General features: G+C 32.8%; 1 protein-coding gene, 2 long non-coding RNA genes and 1 pseudogene across 5 annotated transcripts; 1 reads left to right on the top strand and 3 right to left on the bottom strand.

Annotated features, from left to right (window-relative positions):
• Window positions 1–3,778: 3,778 nt before the first annotated feature.
• On the bottom strand, window positions 3,779–9,726 carry LOC106399959. Of its 3 annotated transcripts, none has more exons than XR_001280202.3 (4): window positions 9,440–9,726; window positions 8,862–9,148; window positions 8,244–8,752; window positions 3,779–8,168 (listed from the first exon to the last, which is right to left on the bottom strand). It is a non-coding gene; the product is annotated as an uncharacterized LOC106399959 (long non-coding RNA). The 3 variants fall into 3 exon arrangements; XR_007329333.1 differs by having other exon boundaries at window positions 8,862–9,151; window positions 9,457–9,726; XR_001280201.3 differs by having other exon boundaries at window positions 9,457–9,721.
• A 271-nt stretch (window positions 9,727–9,997) lies between these two features.
• On the top strand, window positions 9,998–16,342 carry LOC125593427. Its single transcript, XR_007329334.1, has 2 exons — window positions 9,998–13,910; window positions 16,046–16,342. It is a non-coding gene; the product is annotated as an uncharacterized LOC125593427 (long non-coding RNA).
• Window positions 16,343–17,296: 954 nt separating this feature from the next.
• Window positions 17,297–18,301, bottom strand: LOC106398021 (pentatricopeptide repeat-containing protein At1g62680, mitochondrial-like). Its single transcript, XM_022709282.2, has 4 exons — window positions 18,295–18,301; window positions 17,818–18,192; window positions 17,577–17,699; window positions 17,297–17,454 (listed from the first exon to the last, which is right to left on the bottom strand). Exons 1-4 carry the CDS (start codon window positions 18,299–18,301, stop codon window positions 17,297–17,299), a joined length of 663 nt encoding a protein of 220 aa, XP_022565003.1.
• A 1,252-nt stretch (window positions 18,302–19,553) lies between these two features.
• On the bottom strand, window positions 19,554–22,530 carry LOC106397667 (annotated as a pseudogene).
• Between the last annotated feature and the right edge of the window lie 3,248 nt (window positions 22,531–25,778).

The following is a 25,778-nucleotide window of genomic DNA, read 5'->3' as shown; positions in this document are numbered from 1 at the left end:
TTATATCCTTCTTTATCAATTGACTATCATGTCGTAAATCACTTATATAATAAATTAGGGTGAATATGATCATTTGTCACATATTTTGCATTGTTTTTATCAAAACGTCAAGGATAACGAAACAAAAAATTCCAAAACGTCATGTAAAAAAAAGGGATTACATGAGGGAGTATATCAAATACTACTTTTCTATATATTAAATTAAAAGTCACTTAAGCGATGTCGCTTATGTGTCAATCATTAGTGAAAGTTGAGAAAAAAGTTAAAATTTGATTGGTTGATGATTTTTAACTTTCATTTATTTTAATCAAATTTAATAAAGGCAATCTCATAAACTATTAATATTAGTTGTCGAATAATCCATATAATCTTATACATAATCATTTATAGTATATATTGGTACCAAATATGGAAATTCTATATAATAGCTCATCATTTATTTTTATTCAATAATAATTTATTCAAACCTTATATAAAGTATATTTTCAGAAAGGTAATTAATAAAACTAATGTACTAGCGTTATGTTCTTATTATAAGTTAGTTTTTAAAATAGCTTTATTTTCCTATATAAGTTATAATATAAATATATAAAACATTATAATAACTATTAGTGCATCATAAGACATTAAAAAATTCATTTATATTAATTCATTTCTAATGGTCTATAAAACATATATAATAGATTATATTTATATATAATAGTTTATATTACAAATAAATTTATAAAGATTTATTAAACAATTTATAAGGAGTTTATAGGAGTTTATGAGAGTATCTATGAAGATTAACAGGTTAGTAAATTATTTATAATTAAAAAACATTAATAATTATTAATAAAATCTTGTATAAAATTATTAAATCATTTTTAAAGTTATAAATTATTTATAATATATAATAAATCATTTTGAATTATAAAACCATTAATTAGGATTTATGAAAATATTTAAGAGGATTTTAAAACTTCTGTGAAATTATTTATAATATATAATAAATTATTTTGAATATTAAAACCATTAATTAGGACTTATGAAACTATTTAAGAGGATTTTAAAACTTCTGTGAAATTATTACTAAAATATAATTTTTAAAGGTTTTTATAAATTATTGTAAATGTATAAATTATGTTATAAGAGGTTATAAAGATGTTATAAAATCAGAATCAATCACAAAAATATTATTTTGTTCACAAATTCATCATTTTCAAAAATCTTTTCAAAAATTTTAAAAGAAAAAAGATCGTTCTGATTATAAATTAAAATAACCATAATCTAACCTACATCAATTGTAAAAAAATTCCAACAATATTATGAATAAACCATATTCCTAAATTTCCGAAAATTTTGTTTTATAGCTAGAAATTTTATTAAATTAATATAAATTCACACATATATGTATATATATAGTTATGTTTTTCATGACAATTTTATGTTTTATACTTTAGCTACAAGTGTGGATTTATTTGTCACATAGGTTCATGTTTTTGGATTTAATCATTTTTTATAGATGGAGAAACTTGGTTTAAAAACCAAATGAAATAAGTATATGACAAGGACGTTAATGTTGCAAAAATATAAATTTATTATTAATGTATGAGAATTAATTAGCCATATATGATTGTTAATAAAAATATAATAAATATTTTCTAGAAGATGTAGAAAATCTAACAAAATACTATATAAAACATATTTATGCCTTTAAAAGTACTTAAAGAACAAAATAAATGATCTGTTTATTTAAAAAATATCTACCAAAAATTTACTTTCAGTTTTAAAATATATTATTGCAGCGTTTCCACAATCTTCGGCTCATCATTCAAATAATAGCAATGATCTTGCTGGTCTTACTCTCTTTACTGATCAACTAATGACAATTTCATATTTCCGTTCTTGGTGTTGTTCTTTGTGTATAGCTCTTAAAGTCTGTAACAAGCTTGAATTCAAATTTAAAAATGTATAACCTAAAAAGTTTATATATTTTTATTTACTTAAATAAGTATTTATAGGACGACTCTTAAATGATTTTAAAATAGGTTTTTCACGAAAAGAGTCTGTGGGAGAAAATGAATAAAAGAGGTTTTATTAAAAGGCAAAAAACATTCTATTCTTACTTTATATATATTTATATATATATATATATAATTATTTAACTAAATAATAAAATAATTTATTTTTAACTTACGTACGAATAATAAGTTTCAAAATTTGAATTTTTATTTTTATTTTTTTGAATTTTTTTCAAAACTTGTTTTCAAAAATTGTTCTGATTATAAAGTAAAATAATCATAAACCAACCTACATCACTTGTAAAAGAATCCCACGAATATTATGAATAAATTCATATTCCTAAATTTCTGACAAATTTGCTATATTATTAGAAATTTTACTAAATTAATAGAAATTCACACATATATGTATATAGACGATAGTTATGTTTTTCATGCCAATTTTATGTTGTATACTTTAGTTAAAAGTGTGGATTTATTTGTCACATAAGATCATGTTTTTAGATTTAATAAATTTTTATAGATGGAAATTTTTTGTTTACAAACCAAATGAATTTATATATACTAGGAAACAAATCCGCGCGATTCGCGCGGACGATCAAATTCCTTACTAAAAATAAAAATTATTCAATATTAATGGAATATATATTTAATATTTAATAATTATAGTTATATTTATTTTTGTTTAATATTTTTTATTTTTTTTAATTTAAATATTTAATACATTAGTTAAAATAATAAGATTTAATAACCGAAAAATGAGAATTTAAATGTATATAACATATGAACTTTGGTTGTTCAACTTAGGGGAAAATCGATATACATAGTTATCAAACGATCTAAATATATGTTTTTACAAACCTGTTGACTTAAATAATATACCAATTGAAATAAATATAAATTTTTGAAGGACAGAAAAAAAAAGTAATAGTTCTAAAAGAATTTGAACATTTGCCAAAAGGACAAAGAAAATATCATACATGGTGTTGGAAACTTAATCTTTAAACAAAAACTTATTTGTACTTAAACAAACAACAAATGTTGTAAAAAAAACAAATGAAATTTAAAAATGCAATGAAAATGGTGCTTTTAACATTACAATTTAAAAATACTATATCTGAAAAAATAAAATCAATGAATTTTGACCTTTGTTAAGTTAGGTTACACAAAATATCTTTGTATGATAAAACCACTAAAGTTTTTTTTTCAAAAGTTAGATACAAAAAGTACATAAATAGTTTGGATTTTTAACGTTAAAACCCTCAACTAAATTTGTTTTTGGTAAAAAAAACGCACCTAAGTATTTAACGAAAAACTCATCAAAATAATTTTATTTAATGAATTAAACCCTAACAGGTCATAATTACCATTACTACTGGTAAATATTTAGTTTAGGGGTTTTCACATTAAGTAAACATAGTTGAGGGGGTTTACCATTAAAAATAAAAAAATTCAAAATTTATAATATTATCTAAAAATTAGTAACTTAAATTTTCAAAATTAGCATTTTAATATTTTTTTGTAAATATATGAGTTTGATGTGTTTTAACATCAACATTATATATATATATATATATATATATATATATTAAAAATGTAAAAACGCAGAAAATATAATAAAAATTAACTAAATATCTACCTGTAATAAAATTACTAAAAAAATTTAAATGTAAAAAGAAAGAAAATATAATGAAAACTATATCTTATTTAATAAAAATGTAATAATAAATCTTTTGATAATTTATATTATATTTTATGGGTTTTTATATTTTTAATTTATACATATATAATGTTGACGTTAAAAACACATCAAACTCATATATTTACAAAAAAAAATGCTAATTTTGAAAATTTAGATTTTCACCAATTCTTTTGCATGTCTCATATACAGTTTACAAAAAGAATAATTTAGGAGTTACAACAAATGTATACAAACAAGTCAATGAGTCTCGAGTAGAAAGACATTATAACTAACTACATTTCAATTGTTTTGAGGAATTATTAATTTCAAAGGTGAAAGAAGTCGGAATCTATAAATAATCTGAGAAAAAAAGCAAAATGAGTTGGTGATTGTTTATTGGCCAGAAAGAAAACTCAACCTCTGTCTCCTCCTACTCATAACCATTAAAAAGTTGTATCTCTTAAAATAAACAACCACTGAATTGATTTATTTTCCTATAACAATGGAGCAAGCACGGAAATCAAAGAAAAAAAATTGCAGAGACATTGCTCAATAAAAATGATAATTGTGTATGAGGGGATAAATCTCTTTCTGTAACGTAATTCTACATGATTTGCTTGTTTTTACCTTTTTTGCCTTGGAAGTATGTTCTTAGGACTACTATTCTTGTAAGCTCTTTTTCCATTTATATGATATTAACATACATAGCAAAAAAAACATTTAAATTAATATAAGATAGATGGTAAGTCGGCAAGAACAAAACATACATCTAGACAGTGAAATAAAGAAAAAAATTCTTTTGAAAAGCTCATTAAAAGGTTATTGAAATCTAAAAGTCATTCCTTATTTCAGTGCAGATCTTTCTGTGAGGTAAGTATCGAATATAGACCTTGCCTAGATAACTTTGATCAACTGTAAAGGAAGAGATAAATTGTTTATATTTTTCATCAAAATAGTTGATATATTTTTATAAAAATCCCTTCTTATCCATGCCTCGAAGAAGTCTCCTCCCTTCTAGTTCTTCTCTAATACCTCTCCAAAACTCATATTGCTAACATCAGAGGTTTCACCTTAATTAATGCATGTCCAATTACATAGAAGTGGTTACAACGTTTCATAGGAACTATTGCTCTTGAATGGTCAATTACAACATGTACGTCTCAGTTGGTAAATTTAGTGAATGCTTCAGAAGGATAATATAAAGTAGCAGAAGTAGAAAAAATTACCGGTTCACAAGAAGCAAATCAGAGAAAAGTTGCTACAAAAATGTGTGTAGACACATACAAAACTTTTAATTATTTATTTGCTTTCCATGTTCTTGGTTCATGTTTCTGGACTCCTTTGTCAACCTGATTTTCTGTTCTGATTAGCTAGGGAGCCTACGGGTGATGAAGCTAATGACAGCGATGAGGAGCTAAAGAAATCAATGTAGATGGTGTTATATCCCTTGGCTATTTTGTCTCTCTTTTGGAACAAGCAACCGATGAGCCTTGCTTGCCCAAGAAATTAAGAGAAGTCTTACTTTTGTTTAATCGCTTGATGTGATGGTTTCCCTATTCCGTGGTCACTGCAGCAGGAGACAGGGCAAGTGTAACCGAGTGGAAGGGATAGAGGAAGAGGGCGTGGAAGGGACGTGGACGATGTGCAAAAACACAAGACGGTTTCACTATACACAGAACATGTTAGAGTCGTCAAAACAGCATATAGATGAAACAACGGTAAGAAATCTTTATTTAATTACCACATGCTCAAACACTTTCTGGAGCTGTGAGTAAGTTCAAGTTTAGATCTTACAAATTATCCAAAAAGATCATATATCTTGAAAACCAGAGCTGATTGGGAACCAAACTAAAACCAAGTCAAGAACCGAATCACTACCAAAATTTCTATAATATAATTTATACACTTATAAATATTAACTATATTTATTTTTAAAATAATAAAATAATTGAAAAATACTTTTTATAAGCTGGAATACTCAAAAAATTGAATAACCATAATACTTTTTGTCAGAAATAATTAAAAATATTCGAATTATCTAAAATTTTATCCAAAAATACAAAAAATCTGATATTTAATCAAAAAACTTAAATTTCTAACTTTTTACTTGAATTAACTAAAAAACCGGAACGAACAAGAACTTAATAGGATCCAAATTATTTTGGATATTAGTTGGTTCCTAACTTTGTTACCTAAAACGAACCGAGAACCGAAACCAAACTGAATTTTCTAAATACCCAAACCGATGCTAAACTTCTAAACCAAAAGAACTAAATCAGAACAGCAACAGATTTTTTTATTTCATTTATAGTACTTTTAAATATTAGAAATTTAAAAGATAATGAGCCAATTAATAAAGAATTGTTGATATCCTATCAAGAAATTTTCAGGACACTTTTACAATAAAGAGAGTGTTGCAAACTAAACATGTTTGTTAATGATGAAAATTTGTTTCACGATAGCTCCCAGGAACCAAACATGATATTAGATACCTGTATCATCAGAAACAGCTAGTATACTCTAATAACAATATCTTACTTTAATATGAAATTCAAATTTTATCTCAAATTTTTGCGTTCGTGAATGGCACACTATTGCAATTGTATAATGAATAGTAAAATAGAGATATTGGATGGAAATATTAAAATTAACTATATTCAATATATATGTGAAAAGAGTTCATACCAGTGTACATGCTTGCACTCCACATATCAATTCAACAGTATTAAAGATATATAACTATGATACAAACATGTTGATAGAGTGATATGAAATAATAAGTTTGTGTTCTGAAAATACTTATTATTTATTCATAAAACATACATATGTAAGCAGGTCCGGCCCTAGGCTAAAGCCCGTAAAGCATGGACTTTGGACGCCAGAGAACATACTTATACCAGAGGCACCAAATTTTCTCAAAGTCTGTTTTAGTCTGGTGGTTTGTGTTCTTAACCTTCTGTCTTTAAGGAACCGTGTTCGAAGGTCACATCCCTCTATCTTAATTTTTATAACAATTTTCCTTTTCTAATTATAAATATGATTCTCTTTCACGGAGGCGTTTGGTAACATCATTTATGAGCCCTTTCATTTTTATTTTTTTTGTAATTCTCTTTTCACAAAGGTTGACAAAAAACTCTCTTTTTTATTCTCCATGCCCTCTTATTTGTTAAAAAATGATGTTACCAAAATTAACTCTTCCCTCGGCCAAAACAATTATTCTTTCAATTTTTCTTTTTATCTTTTTTTTTGGTAATTTCTTGTCATATTATATAAACTTTTGTAATTCAAAAAACTAAAAAGGTGAAATTGATATATACATGATTTTATCATATGTTTTTTTCTACTATATAGTTAATAACTTTTGGATTTTAAAAAAAATACTACTGAAATTAGGAAATTAGTTTCTAGAAAAAGCTAGAATTATTTTTTTTCAAAAATAATATTTTGATGTTTTTTATTTTATTTATTTGAAAATAATATAATTTTAATAGTATTTTTAATAATTTAAATATATAAATTTGTTTTTATAATTAGGGGCATCCTTTTTTTGGTACGCTTTAAGCACCACATTAATCCGGACCGGCGCTATATCTAAGATGCATACTTTTCTTTTATTGTCAACAGTTCAGACATTTTTATAGTCGAAGAGTTGAGCTACGTTATATAAGTTTTTAAGATAATATAAAAGTATAGGAAAATAGAGAATATCACTTTACATTATCAAGTTGTATGATATAAAACCTCCAAGTCTTATCAGGCTTTATATTATAAAGCATGAATAGAGAATATCACTTTACATTATCAAGGAGAGATAGTTAAGCACATAGTATGAGTAAGTTCCTTTCAAAATCACCGATGTAACAGAGAAACAATGTATTGAGGAAGCTAGTGCACAATCTGTAATTTACCACTTGTAGAAACAGAGAAACAATGTCTTGCACAACCGCATTGTCTTGCCTCCAGATTCTATCTACCGGCTTATATACAAAGAGATGCGCAATACTATCACTGCAGACGAGAGAGGAAGCACTTCCTAAGCCTCGCGTCCAAGTGGATGCGTTGATCAACCTATTATCACTATGTTTTTTATTCTTTTTTTGCCATGGTGTAACATACTCAAGATTCTATTTTATGTAAATCTCTTTTCATATCTATGACCTTTTAGCAACAAAAAAAAAGAGAGTTGGTAGCCTCTCTGTAGCGAAGGTCAATGAAGCTAATGACAGCGATGAGGAGCTAAAGAAATCAATGTAGATGGTGTTATATCCCTTGGCTATTTTGTCTCTCTTTTGGAACAAGCAACCGTTGAGTCCTTGCTTACCCAAGAAGTTAAGAAGTCTTACTTTTGTTTAATCGCTTGATGTGATGGTTTCCCTATTTGGTCACTGCAGCAGGAGACAGGGCAAGTGTAACCGAGTGGAAGGGAAAGAGGAAGAGGGCGTGGAAGGGACGTGGACGATGTGCAAAAACACAAGACGGGTTCACTATAAACAGAACATGTTAGAGTCGTCAAAACAGCATATAGATGAAACAACGGTAAGAAATTTTTATTTAATTACCATAAGCTCAAACACTTTCTGAAGCTGTGAGTAAGGATGATTAGCACGGGTTTTCATGTAGTAGTCGCCAAATCAATAGCCAAACCGTTTGTCATATTCTATCTTGCGCAGACCAATGGCCTTCAACTCAACGAATACCAGAAGCTGTAAAATATCTCGTCCAATATCTCTGTATGATTCTCGTACCTCGACAATTTTTTATATATCAAGCTGCTTACGATCATCATGATGTATTTACCTGGCTAATCGCCCTGGGTAGGTTTCAGTGATAAACACAGGATTTTGGTTACTTGTACGCATGAAGCCATTTTTAACTTACAGATGCATGCACAATAAAAATTCAAACAAAATCATCCTGACAATGGTCTACACTACAGCAATAAAATACTTGAGTATCAAGCGTCCTCGAGAAATCTTTCTGAACATGACGAGGATATTGAGATCCACCTCCTATCCGTTCAGCATATTGCTTCACTTTCTTCTTCATCAACATGTAATTGACGTAATAGCTACAATGAAATCATCAAAACATCATTAGCAACCACTATCAGATGATTAGATCATAGACTAAAGGTTTAATATGTGGCTATAAACCGAGATGTCATAGCAAGTGCATACCCTCTCAATTTTTCAATTTGCTTTCACTGCAGATATTTTCCAAAAGCTACCATTCTTTTTTTTCATAGCAACTTGTTTCTCTTTTTTTCTGAAAAATTGTAAGGAAACCAGCCCATCCTCATCTTGTAATGGTCTCTTCCTTTGCTCTCGTATAGACGCGATTGCGACCTTGTTAGAAGGCTCAATGGTTGAGTCTATGCCAACAACCGTTGGGACATGGATGAGATGTTCGTGTTCCTTGTCGACAAAGTGTTGTGATCAGCACTGTCGTAAGGGTGATGCTGGATCTGCTATGCAAAAAAAAAAAAAAAAAAAACTAACCACACTGCAGGATATAAATATTCAATAGACATCTCATTGTCTTGCCATCGACATGAACAAGCCCTAATCAGACAAAACAACATTAACACGAATGTATAACCTAACCAGACAGGTTTCATCAGAAATTAGCTACTTGTACGAGATAAAAACGATTAACGAATGAAGAATGAAGAATTAATTTGAACCAGGTAAAAGGCGTCTCCTTTGCATACATCTACGATCGATGCAGTCTATTCACGGACATCTAAACAACGTACCTGAGTTTTCAACATACCTAAGGAGAAAGGGCGAGAGGAAAAATTATGTGCAGCGGAATCGGAGATGGATAAGAATTCGAAAGTAGAATAAGAGAAAACTTGAAACAATTCTGAAAACCTACTTAATCCCTTCAATGTATAAAATTCTGAAAATATAGGACTCTTAATTGAAGATGATGAGTGTGAAAGGATGCAACTCTTAAAAAGAAGATAATTTGCAATTTGTTTAGAGACGCCTTTGAGGAGATACAATGAAGGCGTCTATTGCTAATGGGAATCATGGCGTCATACCATTCAGCCTAAACAAATCGTATCCCTTAAAATATATTCTAGGAACCATCCTCATCGTTAGATGTTGATTTTTTTTTCCTATAAAAAAAAATGACTTAAGCTGTTAAAGAAAAACTGGTTTGCTATTATATATAGATATATATATATACACATATGATACGGACGTTAATGTTGCAAAAAAAAAAAAAATTATTCTAAATGGACGAGAATCTCAATTAGCCATATATGATTGTTAATAAAAATATAATAAAATATTTTCTAAAAGATGTAGAATATCTAACAAAATACTAAATTAATAAATCATATTTATGCTTTTAAAAGTATTTAAAGAACAAAATAAATAATTTTTTTAGTTAAAAAGTTCTACCAAAAATTAACTTTCAGTTTTAAAATATTAAAATATATTATAGTATGTCAAAAATATTCTTTTATATTAAATTTTAGAATATTTGCATTTGTGAATTCTTGGACAGCTAACTATTAACCCATTGACTATAGAGTTATATTATATAACTTATATATAAAACATATCTGGCTGGACATGTGGCATGTGGGTGAACGGTGACTACGTAACAATAAGACCAACCGCAACGGTCGGTTTATTGAGTCCTTAGCTCGCGGTTTTAGGAAAAATAGAATTAAAAAAATTTAATCAAGTACGGTTTATTAAGGACCGTAACTTAATTAGAAGGCGGGAAGGATTGAATCCTTACCGACGTGTCATCCCTTCCCCGGTTCGATGTCGGGATGAATTTGGTTCAGGGAAAAAAAAATTAAACGCGAAGGAGATTAAAAAAAAAAAAGCTCCGGGCGATCGAAGAGGCGACAGACGACTTGGTGATATCGAAGGTAAATCGAAGCCTCCTATCGTTCGTTTATGGATTTGTTTTGGTCGGATGTTGTTCTCCTCGAGATTTAGGGTTTCTTTTCAGTTTTAAATCTAACTGGCTCATATCCAAAATGGTCAACATTTATCCAATCTATCTCCCTCCCGCAAGGTCCTAAAGCAGAGTTATTTGCTAAATGTCAAGAAGCGACTCGAAAAGATGTTGAGCGGGCTTTTGGAGTTTTGCAAGCTCGATTTGCGATTGTGAAAAACCCGGCTCTTACATTAGACAAGACGAAAGTTGGGAAGATTATGAGAGCATGTATCATACTACACAATATGATAGTCGAATATGAACGAGACGGATACACTCAGTACAATATATCTGAGTTTGAAGAAGGAGATGGAAGCAGAAGTTCTCAGGTAGATATGTCCTACAGTACCGAGACGCCTACAAATCTCGATAATATGGTTGGCATTCGGACTCATGTTCGCGATAGGCGTATACATGAACAACTAAAAAACGATTTAATCGAAAATGTTTGGAACAAATTTGGTGATCAAAATTAATAATTGTTGTATGTTTCTTTTAATCATGAAATCAGTAATTATTGTATTTTTATATTTTTTTATGCAATAAATTTTTTTTTTTTTTTCAATTTTTAAAAAAAATATTATTATTTTATTCCTAAGGACTTCTGATTGGATAACACTATTGGACGTAAGATTAAGACAATAATCCTTAACTATTCAAAAGTTAAAAAATAATACTTTTTAACTTCTAAGGACTCCTAATACAAGTACACCAATGCATATGCTCTAAGTAGTATATAAGTACGTATTTGTGAGACCAAAGAGAACAATATTCTCCTCTTTTGAAGATCTTCGAGTACTAATCCTATCACTCTTCTTCTTACCTACTTTGCTGGCCGTGCACACTTTTACCAACTGCAGTTTGCTCCTCATAACTTTGTTCTATATCTTGTTACGTTATCTACAAAATAATATTACGGCTTGAAAACTTTAAACAACATTGACTCTATAATGTTTATCTATCTTTGACTCTATAATCTCCAATAGTGATGGATTTTATGTGTACCTTTTGTTTATAGTGAATCTTGTTCTCTTCACTGACATTAATCACTGACTGTAGGCCCAGTGTTTGGCGGAATCAGAGTTACTGGTTCGAAGGAATTCGTGGAGCAGGGGAGAAAAAGCTTTAACTTAACCTGCTCTACAGGTACTTGATTAATTCCTTTTCATAATTTGCTTTATTTATATCCAAGTTATCACTCTGGTTTACTTTCAAGTGTTTTTCTTGATGAAATATTTTGTGTGAACAAGTACAGTACTCACCAAAGGATTCATTCTTGCGGTAGTTAAACGAGGCTTCGCTATGGGACCAATCCTAAATATACAACCGTACAATCTCTGTGATTTGATCACATGTCCTGTTTCACCTGGCTCTTTTGTGATTACTTTTCGCAAACTATATCCTGTTCCCATAACAGTAAGTCTTTTTACATTTTATATTGGTAATTTTAAAAATTGCACGATTTAGAAAGTAAAAAGTTCTTTGGTTTTTGATGAATTTTTCATCTCAATCATTAACAGATTATGTTTCATACTTGTGACATATATTTTCTTATTGATGGTTCCATAAACAGTTTCCTAATAACCGTACGTTGAGCTTATGAAACAGAGTTGATGGAGTCATTAGTCATAACTGTTGTTAGACTTTTGGAGATTACATCTTAATTCCCAGCTTATAATTTTCATACCAAAATAACTCTACTAGGGTAATAAAACAGTGAGATTACACCGTAATGAGTTCGCACAGTAACAATGCGCTTTTTATTTGATTTTTTTTTTCTTTTAATTTGTCTGATGTTGAACTTGCCAAAAGCTTCTTATTTAATTAAAAGCATGTTCTACCTCTGGATTTGTCATGTTAACTTAAAGAAAATATATTTTGATTGCAAACTATGTTTATTTGTTGCCTTCATTGACACGAGTTTCTGTTTAGTTATTATCGATCTTCCTTACACTTTACCATTTTGTTGGTTCTTTGACGATTCGTTTGTTTTCTCTTTTTTTTACCTTTGTAGTGGCATATCGATACTTCAATAGTCTTAGACGCAGGCCCTGGTAAGATCGTTAATGGAGTGACAGTGCCCGCCGATGGAAGTATGTGTGCAAACATATCTGATTGGTATTTTCGAAATAGAGGAGGACCCTGATCACGAGGAAATAATGTGTTCCGTCTTCCCTCGCGTAACTTCAAGTGCCTATGTGATTTTTTCTTCGTCAAGTTCTTTTATGAGAAAATGTGTTCTCAGCATTTTCTATGTCGTTTTCTCTCTTTGGTGTGATGTACTGTTTGTTATCCCAGAAATAAAAAGTGGTCTACACTTTACACATACCAGTGTTAATCAGTGCTTTATATATACCAATGCTGAAACAAGTAGAAGTAGAGAATGCGTATGGCTAAGATCAACAAGCCAACTGACGAAAATACGAAGCCAACTATCATATACGTAGATAATGCGGCATGCACTATTCAAAAGAAATAATACAAGTGAATGTCAATTATTATTAGCAAAGAACAAACGATAAGGGTTTTTTTTTAATCGAGAATACACCGTGACTTGTCCTAAGGATTTTGTTACGACTTCGTGGCCTTCTAATTAATGCACATAGAGAGACATCTTGAGGAGCTTAGTGATGCTCATTCTTCTTCATGTCGGTTAGCCAAATACGTCTGTTTTACATACATCCCGCAGAACTCCTAAGATTCCTTCTTCAAAAAGGTTGCTTCGCTCTTCACTGTGTGTGCTCTCTTCTCTCACTGCGAATGATGCCAAAAAGAGTTCAGCTCGTAAGCGGAGTCTCATTGGCCGTGAATCAGAAGCTCTGTTCCTGAGTACCTGCACTGCGTAGCCTAACTGGTTTTACAACTCAAACTGTGTGAGAAAGAGACCAGTAAGAAACAACAAAAGACTGTTTATGTGTGTTCTGTTCATCTACAGTAACCTTTCCATTGGTTTAGAGAAAAGCCAAGTAATACTTATACTTCAAAACTAGAAAATCTTTGTAGTTACTAGTTACCATTAGTTCCCAAAAGATGTGACTAGTAAATAAGCAAAGATGAGAAAAAGAGACCAGGAATCAGATGTTATAAAGTAAGACAGAAATTTCACCAAAGGAGTCATTATTGCGGTAGTTAAACGAGGCTACAAATTAGGACCAATCTTAAATGTACAATGATACAATCTCTGTGATTTGATCACATGTCCTGTTGCACCTGGCTCTTTTGTGATTACTTTTCGCAAACTATATCCTGTTGGCATAAAAGTAAGTTTTTCCCTACATTTTATATTGGTAGTTTTTAAAATTGCACTCCACGATTTAGTTAGTAAAAAGTTGTTTGTTATTTGATGAATTTTTAATAAAACAGTGAGATTACACCATAATGAGTTCGCACAGTAAAAATGAGTTATGAGAGGGGAGTTTGAGTTCGAACATCTGATGTTGAACTTGCCAAAAGCTTCTTATCTAATTAAAAGCATGTTCTACCTCTAGATTTATCATGCTAACTTAAAGGAAATATATTTTGATTAAAAAGAACTATGCTTCAACCCAGGTCCGGCTCTGGGCTAAAGCCCATAAAGCAAGGGTTTGGGGCACCACGGTTTATTTACATTTTAGGGGCATAATTTTCAGCGAAGCTTCTTCGGTGTAGTGGTTACGTACATCTTATTTCTCCTCTAGACATGGGTTCGAAGTCCTCTCTTGCTATTTTTTTGTTCGTCTTTAATAAAGGCAAATTGCCAATAACTAAAAGAGTTGATCGTCAGATTGATTGATTTACCTTTTCTAAATTATTTATTTCCTTATATTTCCTTTTATATATATATATATATATATATATATATTAATGATAAAATACATAAATTACAATAGCTACCTATTTTGTTTACGCTAACGGTTGATTTTCTATCTTCCTTTTTAACAACATTCTTGTTTATTTTTCTCTGTCTATTAATCATACTCCACCTTCTCTGAATCTATGTAAGTTTTTTCTTCTTCTTTTGTTTTCCTTAACTCTTGATTGTGATTTACATGTTTTATGTTCCAGCATATGTAATCTATTGGTGTCTGTTATTACGTTCACCATCCAATAGTGTTTGAGTATTTGATATTTGATATCTTTTAAAAAAAAAAAAAAATTGAATATCCAAATTATATTATATTGTTAAAATAAAATAATAAAAATACATAAAAATAGTTGCAAAAAATAAATAAATTAATATTGTTAAGTCTTCAACAAAATACTAAACCCTATACCCTAAACCATAAACCCTAAACCCTAAACCCTAAACGTTAAACCTTAAACTTTGGATAAACTCTAAACCGTTAGAAAATCTTAAACCCTAAATCATACATTAAAAACTAAATTTTAATAACACTAAACCCTAAATCCTAATCACTAAACCCTTGGGTAAACCCTAAACCCTTTGGTAAACTCTGAACCCTTGGATAAATCATAAACTCTTGGGTTTAATTTTAAATATTTTTGATTTAGAGTTTATGATTTATCCAAGGGTTCAGGGTTTATCCAAGGGTTTAGTGATTAGGGTTTAGGGTTTAGTGTTATTAAGATTTAGTTTTTAATGTATGATTTAGGGTTTAAAATTTTCCAATGGTTTACGGTTTATTCAAGATTTAAGGTTTAGAATTTAAGGTATATGATTTAGTATTTTGCTAACGGTTTAACAATATTTATTTATTTATTTTTTGTAACTATTTTTATGTATTTTATTGTTTTATTTTAAAAATATAATCTTATTTGGAAATTCAATTTTGTTTCCTTTTTTAAAAGATATCAAATATCAAATACTCAAACACTATTGGTTGGTGAATTTAGAGGTTCACCCCCAAGAATTTCTCTATATCTTAAATCACGTTTTTCATATTATTCGTTTTTGAACTGTAGTCTGTAAAGAATGCTTCTAGGAAATAAAATAAGAAATCAATCAAATGGAGCTAAAAATAGGAAGAAAAAAGCCAGACAAGATGAAGTGATGAAATTTCAAGCTAATGATATGCTTAAGTATGTCCAAGAACTAACAGAAAAACTTGATTATTCGAAGTTGATGAATAATTTTGCAGAAAAAGCCCAAAAAGGTTATGTTTCATGAGAAATGTATTAATTTTTTTTTAATTATATGAGAACAAACTAAACTTAATAATGTTTTACATTATCTGATTATATATTCATGTTATGGAAAAAAATAGTTAGGGGCAGCATACTGAGAGTGTGCTTTAGGCGCCAAGGATGTCCGGACCGGCACTGCTTCAACCCTAGTATTTGTTGCCTTTCATTGACACTAGTTTCTGTTTAGTTATTATTGATCTTCCTGAGACCCCACCATTTTGTTGGTTCTTTGACGATTCGTTTGTTTTCTCTTCTTTTTTTACCTTTGTAGTGGCATATCGATACAAAAATAGTTCTAAACGCAGGCCCTGATAAGATCGTTAATGGAGTGCGGGTGCCGGCCGATGGAAGTCTGTGTGTAGACAGCGATGATTATTATTTTCCTTTATCACAAGGATATAATGTGTCCAATCTTCCCTTGCATAATTTCAAATGCGTATGTGATTTTTTCCAAGTCAAGTTCTTTTATGAGAAAATGTATTCTCAGCATTTTCTATGTAGTTTTCTCTTTTTGGAGTGATGTACTGTTTGTTATCCAAGAAATAAAAGGTGGTTTACACTTTACACATACCCGTGTTAATCGGTGCTTTATATATACCAATGCTGAAGCAAGTAGAGAATGTGTATGGAGAATAAATCAACACATCCGTTCAAGCAGTGGAATTGACGAAAATATAAAATCAACTATCTTATATGAAGATAATGCGGCATGTGTTGCTTAAACAAAAAAAAAGATATATCAAAAACAATGCAGCCAACCTCTTCACAAAATCACCTCATATTCTGTATATAGAAAACATGTTTATAATATTGGAATGCGTCATCAAAACGATCTATAAGATGAGATGACATAATATTCATTGGGGGGGGGGGGAGGAGGGGGCGGGGGGGGAGAGGGGTACCTTATTATGATTTTTTCCCGCTGATATGATATAATGTTCATTTGAAGGGAAGCGTGCATGTCTGTACTCCTTTAACCTTCTTAATGTTTTTTCCTGCTCATATGACATAATGTTCATTTGATGCTCACTCTTTCTCAGGCCGGTTAGTCAAATACATCTCTTTTACATACATTCCTCTGTTCCTGAGTACCTGCCCTGCGTAAACCTGTTTTACAACTAAGCTTGTGTGAGAAAGAGACGAGTAAGAAACAAGAAAAGATTGTTTATGTGTGTACTGTTGGTTTAAAGAAAAGCCAAGTAATACTTATATGGTCAAAACTGGAAAAATATTTTTAGTTACCACAAGATGTGACTAATATTAGATATATATAAATAAGATGAGGCAAGTAGACAGAAATTTCACCTCAAGCGTCAAGATCAGAAAGAGATTTGATGAAGCAATGCTTATCAGCGCCAAAGATAGCAAAAATCTTCTACAGGATATTTACTCGCCATCACTGGATGAAGCAATCAAGAATCTCTCAACTCGAACTAGAGAGAAAATACCAAGTAGTGCCACAGACTTCATCACCACTGAAAGTAGATGAATTTGCAAGACCAAATCCTAAGCACTGTAACAATTAGAAGAGAGGACCAGCTTTTTCGCACCCCTCAGATGTTGCACGCGTCAACAACTCTTTGATAACGTCGGCTGATACAGTTATGTCACCATCTCTAAGACATAGTTTACCATCATTCAACACAAGCCCGTCTCCTTGCATTTTCAAATACAATGCATCTATTTCACAATGCAGGCCATACTACACAAGCCTGACAACATTGTATTGTATGCTACAACATCAGGCTTCACTACTTTAACGCTGAGACTACAAAATAATCCCCAAGCGTCTTCCACCTTACCAGCCTTGCACATCCCGTGGATAATTGTAGTATATGTGACAATGTCTACTTCCATTTCACTCTTTTGCAAATCCTCAAACATCACCAACGCTTTCTCCACCTCCCCGTTGTCACAAAGCCCACCTAACAAAATGTTATAAGTCCATATATCAGGAGAATTCATCTGACTAAAAACCTCCTGAGCCATATCAACGTCCCCAGCTTCGAAAAAGCCTTGTATAAGAGTGTTGTAAGTGACTACTGCTAACCAATCCTCTTTCAGACATCTCTCGGACGAGTCTCATCCCATCCTCTACTCTCTTTGCCTTGCAAAGCCCATTTATAAGAGTATTATAACTCACCACATCTGGAGAACAACCTCTCCTCACCATCAAACCAAACATCTCGCTAGCCTCATCTACGCGATCTTGCATACAAAGCCCGTTGATCAACGAACTGTAAATGACAATATCAGGATCTATAGACATCCTTATCATCTCCTCGTATAGCTCCTTAGCTTCCAAAACCTTCCCATTCTTCACAAACGCATCGACTAACGCAGTAGAAGTAATCACATTAGGACTAATCTCCCTCTTGATAAAATGACTCAACAACCCGGCCGCATCACTCCATCTACCTAAATTACAAAGACCCTTCACCAAAGAAGTATAGGTAACATCATTAGGCCTAATCCCGTATATATTAATCCTGAAGCATTATAACATATTTTCGTAGTCACGTGTCATCACTAGGATGATTCTGAGAATCCTTAAAAAAAAAATAAGTTGATATGTTTACCAAAAACATGATTGTAAATTAACAAAAAGTATTGGTTTTGATTTATGTGCTTACTCAAATGTATATACTTTTATGTATACAAGTTATTTTTTAAATAGGTGGTTTCTAATATGTTATTTGATCTTGACAATCCTAGAAATATACTTCTTTAAATCGAAATAATTTTTAATATTGGAAAGATATATATATATATATATAATATTTCATTCAAATTAAATAATTTAGTCTTAATTTTTAATCCTAAAAAGGCTTTTAATGAAATATCATGACAAGATTCCAGTTACCTCCTTTTGAGTTTGTTCGAAGAATGAGAGATTTGCTAATTCGTCTAATTTTTGTTTTTCTCTAATACTCTATCTAGCTTTTATAATTGTAAGAAAGAGATTTGAGCTATTTATTATTAGTTTTCTGGTTCATTATTTGATAAATCACATAGTTCTTAGTTTATACATAGTTTACATATACTAGAATAGTAAAGTATTGTATATATTTTCTTATCGTTATACTCTTAAATAACCAAACCTCAAAAACGTAGGTTAATAAAATAAGTAATTTGTTATGTTGTTCTAGAATTAGATTGTTTTTAGACCAAAAAGGTGAATATATACTACAAAAGTATTTATATTTCGAGTCTGCACTTATATTCTATAACAGCTTGATATATTAGATCTGAACACTAATCTATGAACAGAGTTTGCCGGTGATTTTCTTCAAAAATTTGATTCTTAGATATGTATCTGGAGGGAACTAATTTTTACAGATGTTCATCTTTTTAGATTGACACTTATGTAATTCATTGAATTCATAGAAAAAGTTAAACTCATATTAATGAAACAGAAACGAAAACGAAAGCAAAATTTTATAGAAGTAGAAAATGAAATCACTTTTGGATAGTCATAGTAAACAAATCGAGAGCAAAAAACCTAATCATTTCATTTTACAATCGATGTTGCTTATCTGGTTTTGGGATTTGTGTCAGTTTCAAAATTTAATTTCTTTTTGTGCATATGGAATCATAAAAATAATTAAAATGAGTTGTAATACGGTAATTTTTTTAACAATAATGATAAATTTAAGAGACCAATATTTGTATTCGTTATTTTACGATCGATAAAGTTTATAGTTTTGCAAAATCTGAAAACCATTTAATGAATGAACATTAGTATAATACGTATGGCTAAGATCAACAAGTCAACGACGAAAATACGAAGCCAACTATCTTATAGGTAGATAATGCGGCATGCACTATTCAATCGAAATATTACAAGTGAATGTCAATTATTATTAGCAAAGAACAAACGATAATGGTTTTTTTTTAATCGAGAATACACCGTGACTTGTCCTAAGGATTTTTGTTACGACTTCATGGCCTTCTAATTAATGCACATAGAGAGACATCTTGAGGAGCTTAGTGATGCTCATTCTTCTTCATGTCGGTTAGCCAAATACGTCTGTTTTACATACATCCCGCAGAACTCCTAAGATTCCTTCTTCAAAAAGGTCGCTTCGCTCTTCACTGTGTGTGCTCTCTTCTCTCACTGCGAATGATGCCAAAAAGAGTTCAGCTCGTAAGCGGAGTCTCATTGGCCGTGAATCAGAAGCTCTGTTTCTGAGTACCTGCACTGCGTAGCCAAACCGGTTTTACAACTCAAACTGTGTGAGAAAGAGACCAGTAAGAAACAACAAAAGACTGTTTATGTGTGTTCTGTTCATCTACAGTAGCCTTTCCATTGGTTTAGAGAAAAGCCAAGTAATACTTATACCTCAAAACTAGAAAATCTTTGTAGTTACTAGTTACCATTAGTTCCCAAAAGATGTGACTAGTAAATAAGCAAAGATGAGAAAAAGAGACCAGGAATCAGATGTTATAAAGTAAGACAGAAATTTCACCTCAAGCGCGAAGATCAGAAGGAGACTGATTTAACAAACTTATCAGGGCCATAGATAGCAAAACCCTTCATATACATATTCTCTAATTGGGAGTTGAGGGAAGCGTGCCAGTGATTCCATCACTGCTGAAAGTAGATGAATTTGCAAGACCAAATCCTAACCACTGTAAACAATTACAAGAGAGAAACAGCTTTTTCACACCCCTCAGATGTTACACGCGTCAGCATTTCTTTGATAAACTCCGCTGATACAGTTATGTTACCACCATCTCTAATACATAGCGTGCCATCATTCAACACAAGCCCGTCCCCTTGCATTTTCAAATACAATGCATCTATTTCAAAATGCAGGCCTTTACTACACAACCCTGACATCATTGTACTGTATGCTACAACATCAGGCTTCACTCCTTTGACGCTGAGACTACAAAACAAACCCCAAGCGTCTTCGACCTTACCAGCCTTGCACATCCCATTGATAACGGTAGTATATGTGACAATGTCTAGTTCCATTTCACTCTTTTGCAAATCTTCAAACATCACCAACGCTTTCTCCACCTCCCCGTTGTCACAAAGCCCACCTAACAAAATGTTATAAGTCCATATATCAGGAGAATCCATCTGACTGAAAACCTCCTGAGCCATATCAACGTCCCCCGCTTCGAAAAAAGCCTTGTATAAGAGTGTTGTAAGTGACAGTACTGCTAACCAATCCTCTTTCAGACATCTCCCGGAAGAGTCTCATCCCATCCTCTACTCTCTTCGCCTTACAAAACCCATTAATAAGAGTATTATAACTCACCACATCAGGGAAACAACCTCTGCTTACCATCAAATCAAACATCTCGCTAGCCTCATCCACACGATCCTGCATACAGAGCCCGTTGATCAACGAACTGTAAGTGACAATATCAGGATATATAGACATCCTTATCATCTCCTCGTAAAGCTCCTTAGCCTCCAAAACCTTCCCGTTCTTCACAAACGCATCGACCAACGCGCTGTAAGTAATCACATTAGGACTGATCTCTCTCTTGATCATATCACTCATCAACCCCGCCGCATCGCTCCATCTACCTAAGTTACAAAGACCCTTCACCAGAGAAGTATAGGTAACAACATTAGGCCTAACACTAACACCTTCCCTTTCAATCCCATTGAAGAAACTCAAAGCTTCATCAGCTCGTTTAGTCTTACACATACTATCAATAATCGTGTTGTAAGCAACAATGTCAACTCCATACCCTAACTCAACCATCTTTTTAACAAAGGACACAGCTTCAGAGACTCTGTTTCTGAGACAGAACCCGTTAACAAGAGACCCAAGGGTGACCTTATCCGGCTCAAACCCGAGTTTCAGCATCTTCCCAAGAAGAGAGAGAGCGAGAGAGACTTGATAACAGCTGCAGAAACAGTTGATCAGGACATTGAACGTGTAGAGATCGTTTCGAATCCTTAAAGTTTCCATCTTTTTGCTTAAGGAGATGACGACGTCGTATCGCTTTAGCTTTACAAGGGAGGTTAAGAGTTTGGTGAAGGAGATGATAGATGGGTAGGGACGAGATTTGACCATTTTGTTGAATAATTCGATTGCGTCGTTTGGGTTTCTGCTCAGTCTCTCTCGGAGATTGATTGCGCTAGAGGAAGCTCGTGCCCAGCGATGGTAGAAGCTTGAAGAAGGAAGATGAGTTCTGGGTTTAGCTTTTTGTGGAAGATTACTACAGTGGAGCAATCTCTTCGCCGTCGTCGCAAGCCATCTCTGCATCGTTTTGCGATTTTTTTTACCTTCGTCTCTGTTTCGGGATTTTAACCGGCAATTTGAGAAACAGAAACCGGTTTACATATTTTAATGTTGAACCGAATACTGTCGAATCCAATCGACAGTAATCTCGGTCCGGTTCATTTTCAGTTTATTACCGACTCCCTGTTTGAGAACTCGCCAGGTGCAACGCGCGAGGCCGAGTAGGGCCTAGCGTCCGAATCTATTAATCTGAGATTATACAGAGATTAATGGGGAAATAATTTTACAGTTTTTATGTTCATTTTGGGTATATATATTAACAATGTGTACATAAAATGTTGTTGTCTTTTAGTCTAGTGGTTAAATAGCTTATGTTTAATACTACTCAATCTGAGTCTGACGTAGCTTAGACTCTTTTTGTCAATTTTTTTAGTTTTTAGGTTAAATAAATTATCATATGACCAAGTTAACTTTTTCTTCAACCTTTCCATTAAGTACTCCGTAACTTCCACCGCTTTTCATTTTTTTTTTTGCGATTTCAATGATTTGTTTTGTTATTCTTGTAAGTTATAATCAAAATACATTAAATCTAAGACACATATATGATTCTAAACCTAAAATCTACAAAATAAATCAGTTTTTTTTATATTCCGATTTTTTGGCCGAGTAACACCAATTCGCCACGGCTCTACTCTGCTTCACGTGTATCCGACGATTAATCGTCCGCCCAGCCCGTGTTTTAGAACAGGGTTACTGAGAGTGAAATTTAATTTGTGGTTTGTAATCTCGGTTCGGTTCAAGATTCTGTTCAGTATTCGTCTGAAACCTCTGGTCTAAGGAAAGACAAATGGCACAAGGCTGTCATGAAACCTTAGCTGCGAGTCCGGTAAGTTGCATAGATGAGAGATGACGTGGAAAATATCTAAAACCTGATTGGTTGATTTTATAAAGAAGAGATCCACTCTCTTTTCAGCCCGCCACGTCATCAAATAGGGTAACCACAGATCGACATGTGTCCCCTCAATCAAAACACTGCATTTCATTAACAGTTGTGGCTAATATTAGTGTACTTCATAAATCTTTATGATTACACAGCATATGGAGCCCAAAACCACTAAACGTGTATCGTCTTCTTCAGCTTCACAAAGAGTTTAGGGTTCATCCTCCTTTTCCGTTGCGGACATCAACAATGGAGTTTCTGATTAATCGAGTGCCTAAAATCGATTATAAGAATCTCGTCGTGTGTTTTCCATCGCGTCGTTCAGTCTTCTGTCAAATGGTTTGGAGTTACAAATGCATAGCCTTTATGGCCTTCTTAAATCACTTGACCCAATGCATCCACTATCTTTCATTCAATGTAAATCACCGGAGAGCGTCGCCGGTGTTGTCTTCTTCCGTCTAAGATGGCAAAACCCAGATCTTTGATTGCCGTTAAAACCCCTGGTATGACCATCCAATCGTACCGAAAAAGAATATTATTTTCTAATACTGATCTTTTTATATGTTTTTCAAGAGTTATTAGATACAGAGGATTTGAACATATTATAGTTGGATTCATCATGTGTTGCAGGCTGCAGCCACAACTGTTTGGATTCATTATGTGTTGCAGCCACATATGTGAGAGCACTAAAGTAAGCTCTTCAAGAAATTTTCAATCTTCTAAAGGGTAAGAAATCACAACATTTTTTTGGCAAGTTTATGAAATTTTGAAAGTGATCACCAGTATCACTAACTTTTACAATCCACCTTGGTTCAAGGTTCTACTGGGGCTCATACTCAAAACTTTGAAGCACCTGCTGAAGTAAGTTCCTTCTATGAGCTAAGCGTATTCAATGTCACAAGAAGTAACATCCACTTCAAACTCACTGAATCACCAGTTTCCATTCGCATCAACGGCCATACCAACCTTGTGGAGTCTCTGTGGATAACTGCTTTTATTCTACGAAAGTTCAGGTTTCAGAAATATGAGCAGCTCATATATTTATTTATTACAAACGTGAATTTTCCGTATTATTCTGATAGATTTTCGATACCGTGAAGTGTAACACTCAAATGCAAGTACAATAGATTGTATCTCTCTCTCTCACAAAGTTCTCAACAATTGTAAACTCACACCTCAAGATCTCATCACGATCTTGAGCTCAGACTCATGGCGTCTAAGGATTTACAACAATCAAGCATAAAGAGAAAAGCAACCCCACTTGCTTAGTTAACTATGATCATTCTTCATTCTTCAAACGGCAAACCCTCTGCTTCCTCCCGAGTGTTTGATTTCCCTCCAAATGATTTGAAACCCGCCACCTCAGCCTCAGTCTTTAACTTCTTTCTAAAATAAGCACTTTGATACTTATCAATACTCTCCCCTTTGAAATTAAGCTTGTCCTCAAGCTTAAAGTAAGGAAACTACTCCACAAAATCCACATACAACATCCAATAATTCTCATGTGTAGGAAAACCCTTCCACTGGACCAACAACTCCAGGTGACCTTCCTTATCATAACGCTTCGAAACCACCTCCTCAGGCACGATCACATCATCCAACTCCTCCAAGCTCTCCAACGGTAAAGGATTAACCGTAGCACAAGTTCCCAAGGCAAGTTTCAACTGGGAAACGTGAAAGACAGGGTGTATACGAGACGAGACTGGAAGTTGCAGCTTATACGATGTCTTGCCAACCTTCGCAACAACAGGAAAAGGACCAAAGAATTTTGCTGCAAGCTTTTGACACACCCTCTTCGCAACCGACTGTTGGTGATACGGCTTTAACTTCAAATACACCAAATTACCCACCTCAAACTCCACATCCCTCCTATGACCATACGCTGTGCGTTCCATCAACTCTTGAGCACGCAACAAGTTCAACTTAATTTGCTCCAACATCTTATCTCTTTCACGCAATGAAGCCTCCAACTCAAAGTTCTTCGTCGACCCTTCCTCAAAACGTAACAAAGTAGGAGGTTCACGACCATACAGCATAGAAAATGGAGAAGCCTTCAACGACGAATGGAAAGAGGTATTGTACCACAGCTTTGCCCAAACCAAAAACTTAAACCAAGTGTGCGGGTGAGCTGAAGCAAAACATCTCAAATATGTCTCTAAACAGCGATTAAGCACCTCTGACTGGCCATCGGTTTGAGGGTGAAATGATGTACTGAACTTGAGTTTAGTCCCTGCTAGCTTAAACGTCTCAGTCCAGAAAGCACTCAGAAAAATTCGGTCTCGATCCGAAACAATACTCTTAGGATATCCGTGTAAACGCACCACCTCAGTAACAAATTTTGACGCGACATCCACCGTAGAGAAAGGGTGTTTCAACCCAATAAAATGCCCATACTTGCTCAAGCGATCCATTACCACCAAAATCACATTAAACCCTTGCGAAGTTGGCAAACCTTCGATGAAATCCATTGTAACATCCTCCCAAACCCGTGACGGTACTGGTAATGGTTGTAACAAACCAGCCGGTGAGAGCGTTGAATATTTATGTGTCTGACAAACACTATACTCAGAAACATATTGCTGGACTGTCTTAGCCATCCCTTCCCAATAAAAACTCTGCTGCACCCGCTTCAAAGTCTTAAGAACTCCCGAATGTCCACCCAGCTTACTATCATGAAACTCCGCCAAGATGAGAGGAATAAAGCGCGAAGTTTTGGTCAGCAACAAACGCCTCTTATACCAAACTCTTCCCTCCAACACTCTCTATAATTCAGATTAGAAGTAGAACCATCCAAAATACTATGTTTCAAACTCTCCATTCCCTTATCCTGCTCCAACTCTCGATATATATCTTGC

Source organism: Brassica napus, chromosome C9, assembly GCF_020379485.1.
Source record: "Brassica napus cultivar Da-Ae chromosome C9, Da-Ae, whole genome shotgun sequence".
Taxonomy (NCBI): domain Eukaryota; kingdom Viridiplantae; phylum Streptophyta; class Magnoliopsida; order Brassicales; family Brassicaceae; genus Brassica; species Brassica napus.
The sequence above is the reverse complement of the archived record's forward strand: the minus strand, read 5'-3'. Positions and strand labels throughout refer to the sequence as shown.

Coding starts and splice junctions, on each gene's coding strand:
- LOC106398021 (XM_022709282.2), bottom strand. Junction 17,700..17,817: donor TGAAAGAGGATTGGTTAGCA/GTAGTCACTTAC, acceptor ACATTTTGTTAG/GTGGGCTTTGTGACAACGGG. Junction 17,455..17,576: donor CCACGGGATGTGCAAGGCTG/GTAAGGTGGAAG, acceptor ATTGTGAAATAG/ATGCATTGTATTTGAAAATG.